Below are 6186 nucleotides of genomic sequence, written 5' to 3' on the forward strand. Positions count from 1 at the left end.
TCATTTTTCATTTTTTAGTGATTGTTTTCACCCATAAAATATGCGCTGTTAATTGGAGCTTTTGTTTTTATTAATTTTATCGCTCTAGATTAATAGCGTATATTTATCTTTTAGGATTGCATGCACGAGTCTTACAGGAGCTCTTTACCACTTCACAGCATATTGGTAGAGGAAGATCGAAATAGTCTTGAAAACAATGGGTCGTCTTCAAGGTGTCCTTACAATATTTTGACTATTGATGGTAACTCATTTCATTACTTGTTTAATTGAAATTTATTTGACATAGTGATTAGTTTTAGATCATCTGTTATGTGTTTACTTTCCTCCACGTCCAGATGCTTCACCAATTGAATCAGCCAGAGCAAGATTTTTGGATATCATTGTAGATAATTTTATTGACACGCATCTGATTGAAAGGCCTGATTATGAGGCAGACTACATGATGCAGCAATCCTCACAAGAAAAACTGAGCAAGAGGAAATCCAGAGAGTTCAGATATGAAGGCGATGCACACTATGCTCTGCCCTTGATGTATATCGCAAACATGTATGAAACCTTGGTCAATGAAGTTAATATGAGGTTATCCTCCATGAATGGCATGCGTGATAAAACCATTGGTGTGGCCCTTGAAGCTGCTGGTGGTTTGTATAGAAAGCTTGCAAAGAAATTTCCAAGGGAAGGTATCAATTTGATTCTTTCTCTATGTTAAGTTGTTAACCTTTAAATAATCAAAGTTGTATTCTGGACACTCCTAAATTTTTCAATAAAAAATCTTATCTTAATATATGCTGCATAATTTATCACAGTTTATAATGTATTTCTTGGATACCTCATTCTTGCTTAAAGTCTTTTCAGTTTCTACTCTTCCATTCTTTTCCGAACCAAAAGAGAAAAACATGAAAGATAGAAGACAGAAAAATAAAGAATGAAAGAAGTAGTGTTGAAGTAATATAGATATAAGCTTGAGAAGCTGGTTGAGGTACACGGACATTAGTTTAATTTCTATTCACGTCTGTTCCTTGTATGATTTTGCACTTTCAAGTCTCGATTGATCTTAATTTGTCTTTGCAATAAAGAATAACATACTACTGATTTTGCTGCATGCGAATTTGACGTTGATCCAATCACTGGCTTGTTTACTGTTGAGGTTTATATTGTCGTGTAGGAACCTGTGCGTTCAAAAGACGAGAATTGGCAACTTCTTTCGAAACAAGGTCAAGATTTCCTGAACTAGTGATACAAGAGGAGAAACGTGTTCGTTTCGTAGTGGTAAATGGTTTGACTATCACCGAAAAACCAACAAAAATTGGTGCTGATGATGCTGAGTGGTATGTCAGAGCTTTAATTAGAATTTCCAGTAGCACTTTCCTTTACTTGCAATACTTAGTCCTCGTAATTGTGGTTGTCGGCAATGTACGCTTACTTATATTTCTTCATATGATATATCTGTCTTTTGTTTGTGAGTTATTGTGAAAATCAAATAGGCAATAAGAATCAAAGGAATTCTTAGCCTCACTTATAACCTTTTTTTTCCTCTGGTGTGTTTCTTACTTTATAGAGGTGAAAAACTTGTCTAGTGAAATTTAAAAATAGAATGTTGCTTCTCTAGGTGATGCCTCCTGCTATAGATGGATCCCAATTATATCTTGCCCATACTAGCTAGAAAATGCAGACCGAGAACATTGACCATGAGTAGGCAGCTGAAAATTTGACCGTAGAAAGATAGACTTGATTCGAGATCTTTATCATTAATGGCATATTCTGAAGCTATTGATAGAGCAACATTGGTCACATCAATAGCTTGTATTTTTATTGTCCTCTCTGTCTCTCCCCCAGGTGTCTCTCTCTACACCATTGTTTTGAACTTAAAAGTAAGAGACTTTTTTACCCTCCACCTTTGTCAAAACATTGGACATTTAATTGATGCATAATGTATGGCAATAGCGTACTATATTACTCACTGCTGAATCCCTTCTTGCATACCTGTTAGCCAACTTTTTATTTTGTTCTAGGCATCATCTCTTAGTGTCCCATATCATCCATAGTTTAATTGCAACTAATATTTTTCTCAGTTTAGATTATTTTCTTTTCTTATTATGTATTTTATGAGAATGTTATCATCCACTATTGCTTAGCACCACCTCTTTGTAGGTTAATAAAGAGACATATAAAACGTTTATGGAGGGAAAAAAAAAAAAAAAAAAAAATTATCCCGTAAATTCTCCACAATTCTATTTTTCTCTATGTTGGCTAGAGAAGTTCAAATTTAAAACATGGAATCAAGTCATTTCACCATTTATGGGAGCTTCAAGAATGTGAACATGAACAACATGAATTGTCAATATAATGTCAACAAAAGATCATGGATGACCACATTCAAGGAATATTTTTAATGGCTTGACAAGAAGTTACATGAAAGAGCACTTGCTATTTGTTGGTTATTAGCTGCATCTTGAAAACATCGAAGTCCTATTGGTTGTAGATAGTCGTCCAGCCCATCTAAAAACTATTGAAGAAATAAAAAATGTTGAGATATTTTTTTTTGCCACTAAACATGACATCAACGATCTAGAGCTTTCAAGATGCATTTTAGTTGACGATTTTACCGTAGTAATTTGGAGCTACAAAGTGGGGCAAACAAATATAGAAAAGAAAAATGTTTTCTGCACTGACAGCCTTGCAATCTCAGTTTTGTGGGAATTCTGAGATTGCGAGATTGATTGAATCAATCCTATGCGACATTTTAGCAAATTACTAATCAGTGGAACCACACATTCTTACAGGGGAATTTCAGTAATTTATTATCTTATTGTTCAATAGAAAATATTAGTTTGTATCCTTAGCCAAAGTCGGGACTGGAAAAATTTATTTTATGAAAGAGATTGGTAATATATCGAGTATTAAATTAGAGAGAAGATTATATTGTAGTTTGCAATCATCTCCGAGCTCGTTCTAATTGTGAAACTTAAAAAGGTTATTGCAAATTATGTAATTTTGAAACTTAAAAGGTTATTATTGCAAAATATGTATTTGAATTTAAATTGGATGTAGATCTTTTTGACCCTTTAATTATACTCTCTTGTTTTTCTATTAGGTTCAAAAGATTGACAGGACGAAATGAAGTGGCTGTCTCTGCTGGAGACTACAAGTTTTATGCGCCAAGACACAAGTATAGGCGTGTGGGGTCAAACTCCATTTCCAATGTTAACAGTTTGCCTGTAAGCTTCAAAAAACTCTTTAGCTGTAGTGCTGATTGTTTAGCCTCACAATACGTCAAAGTTAAGCTCCTTTTGATAAAAAATTCAGACACTTTCTCCACAGATGATTTTGATTAATAAAATTATCTGATTATTTATCAAAATAAATAAATAAATAAAAAAATCTCCAGATTATTTGCTTCTTTTGCTGCTTTTAAAACCGAAGCTTCTGTTAGTGAAGTAAGATATTCTTTTTCGAGAAAGCTCCTGCATGGCAATAGGCATAATTTCTATTTAAATGGAATGAATTTTGTTATATGTTCTATTGTTTTGTTTGTGATGATAGAATGGTATGTGTGTGTGTGTGTGTGTTTGTGCGTGTATTTTTATTATTATTATTTTTTGGAATAATAAGTCAATTACATTTCCTGTATTCATGAACTGAAATTGTAAGACGTGAAGTAGGTAACCTTAACCTAATTGCGAAGAGTTTGAAACAAGATGTCCAGATGTAGGACTGTCCTTGTGGCCTTTCAAACTCATTTTCACTGATTGAACTTTTTGTTCTCGAGTTATTCCAGTCAACTTATTGAACCTTAACAAGTTTTTGTATTATAGAGCTCTCTAATGTTTTTAGGTGCTTGACTTTTGTCAATTTATGCATTGTCATGCTCTAGTGCACTTGAACGCCTAAGCAATTTATTTTTCATTAAAAACTACCGGTACTTACTAATGCAATTGAATGTTTTATAAGCTAAACCTAGTGTAACTGATGATTGGCTGTTATTATATGATTTGTTTAGATCCCATGAGAAAATTTGTGGTATAGCCGTATGGTAGGCCATATGTATCTTTATGAAAAAGACTTTTTTAGTGTGTAACACTCAGTCACAGATTTAAACTATACACGTATATGCATGTATTATTGTTCTGATGGATTTTATTCTGATTTAAATATTCTTGTCATCTTATGTATGTAATTTCTTTTATTTGTGTGTTAATCTGAATCCACAGAATACTGAGCAGACTCCGACAAAACAACATATGCAGCCAATCTCGCATCAGGTCCAGTTTCATCCTCTACATCAGAGCCATCAGAATCATATTAGTCACAATCCACAGGCAACACACTTTATGCACAGCCAACAGTGTGTGCCTGAACTTTCTCATAACCAGGACTCATCAACCATCCCCCAACACATTGCCTGCTTACAACCTATTGGTCATGTTGGAGGACGTTTGCATGTACTGGTGTGTGATATTTTTTATTTACCATTAATTATTACCGTTTGCCAATTCTTTGATATGAGGTCTTTATTAGGATTTAATATCGTTTCAATTAGTTATCTGGCCTCTTATGGTTCTGCCAAACAAAATTTTCTGTCTAGTTTTAATTGTGCTCTTTATATTTTCTCAGCAGATTATGGTGATTATTGCTTTTAATTTGTCATATTGGAGTTATTTCTCTGCGTATTGGAGGATTATGAGCATTTGTTTCTTTGAATGGAAAAGTGAAATGAAATACTTCTTTTGCAAGTCACTTTCCTGCTCAGAATCCCTTCAGCAACATCAGTTATGCATATATTTGTCTCTCAAAATTTTTTGAGAACCAAGAATTGCTTTGACTTGGGGACTATCAGAGGCAAAGTACTACTACCACATATTTGTGCCCTTAAGCTGTTGCTTTTTTCAAATTGCATTTGAATTTTACCCAAACTATAAAAACCAGCTATTCATTTTAATCTGCATGGATAAATTTCGATAAAAAAGAATTAGTTCTACTATAAAATGCGTAAAAGTTTTACATGAGAAGCAATTACGGTAGAATACTGTTCTGCCTGAAGTTTTCCAATCTAAACTGGAAAATGATTTCTTCTTCTATTATGTACTGGTATCTCTAACTTCATTGCCTCATAGTCAATAATTTTGAATTTATTAATGCAGGCAACAAGCCCAGCAAAATTTTGTGATGAATGTGGAGCTCCTTATTTAAGGGAGACCTCAAAGTTCTGCTCAGAATGTGGCACAAAGAGATTAGGAATCTGACATGAATTTCAGATATTTCTCTTGTAACTTGTAATTGGTATGTTCTTTTTCTTTTTTCATTTTGTTTGGCAAATGATTTATTAATATAAAATTGTTCATAAGTCTCTCTCTCTCTCACACACACACACACACGTGTTTTATTGGAATGTTTGGGGCTTTGATTTGACCACATTAGACAAGATTATAGATTTAAATATGTTAAAATCTTATTCATTTCAAGGTTTTGATGGACGTTTATTGGGTCTTTTCTTCATCCTTGTAAGGCAGAGAATGCCTCGGAATCTAAACATGTTGGTGCCACTCTGTGAATGCACATCAGATCACTTTATGGTTGGCAACGGTTCAGTTCGGGGTTGGTTCAGTCAAAACCATCACCGAACCACCAATTTTTTGGTCATACCATAACCGTACCATAATCACGTAAGTCGGTTCGGTTCATATTTTGGTTCGGCTCGATTCGGATTGTTAATAACCACCAAAATGAATTAATTTTTACAAGTCCAGCAGTCAAATTAAAAAAAAAAAATTATGAAAAAAATGTTAATGAAAACAAAAACATAATATTAAGCTAACATAGCAAACAACAACATCCCAAATGAAAATGTAATCAATATTTCAATTCAATATCCACATAAGATATGTATTCTCATCTCAATATCACAATAAAAAAACGAAGTCTGTTCATGAAGTATATTCAACTGAAAAAGAATTTTGGCAGCCAAAGATCTTATATTACTTGTTCCTCTTTGAGTAATATTCACTAATGACATTTGGGTAGAATTCCCATATTTTTGTTTAAATTCAACAAATCTAAAATTTTTTTGTAAAACCTTCAGAGATTTTTCCTACAATTTGGTGCGTGGTGAATTCAACGACTTAATAATTTGCTTATATCCTTGCATTTTCATTTATTATTCTCAAATTCAAAGTGCATATCATCGAG

General features: G+C 33.3%; 1 protein-coding gene across 1 annotated transcript; it reads left to right on the forward strand.

The window, feature by feature from the left end:
- The first annotated feature begins 89 nt into the window (after nucleotides 1–89).
- LOC111386532 (uncharacterized protein At2g02148-like) lies at nucleotides 90–5347 on the forward strand. Its single transcript, XM_023010992.1, has 6 exons — nucleotides 90–241; nucleotides 336–680; nucleotides 1166–1328; nucleotides 3095–3218; nucleotides 4212–4448; nucleotides 5142–5347. Exons 1-6 carry the CDS (start codon nucleotides 121–123, stop codon nucleotides 5241–5243), a joined length of 1092 nt encoding a protein of 363 aa, XP_022866760.1. The 5' UTR covers nucleotides 90–120; the 3' UTR covers nucleotides 5244–5347.
- Nucleotides 5348–6186: the final 839 nt, after the last annotated feature.

Source organism: Olea europaea, unplaced genomic scaffold (genome assembly GCF_002742605.1).
Source record: "Olea europaea var. sylvestris unplaced genomic scaffold, O_europaea_v1 scaffold3596, whole genome shotgun sequence".
Taxonomy (NCBI): Eukaryota; Viridiplantae; Streptophyta; class Magnoliopsida; order Lamiales; family Oleaceae; genus Olea; species Olea europaea.

Excerpts from the sequence above, each read along its gene's own strand:
- LOC111386532 (XM_023010992.1), top strand. The coding sequence starts at position 121 with ATGCACGAGTCTTACAGGAGCTCTTTACCACTTCACAGCATATTGGTA. Across the intron at positions 242-335 it reads CAATATTTTGACTATTGATG|ATGCTTCACCAATTGAATCA; the intron begins GTAACTCATTTC and ends CTCCACGTCCAG. Across the intron at positions 1,329-3,094 it reads GGTGCTGATGATGCTGAGTG|GTTCAAAAGATTGACAGGAC; the intron begins GTATGTCAGAGC and ends TTTTTCTATTAG.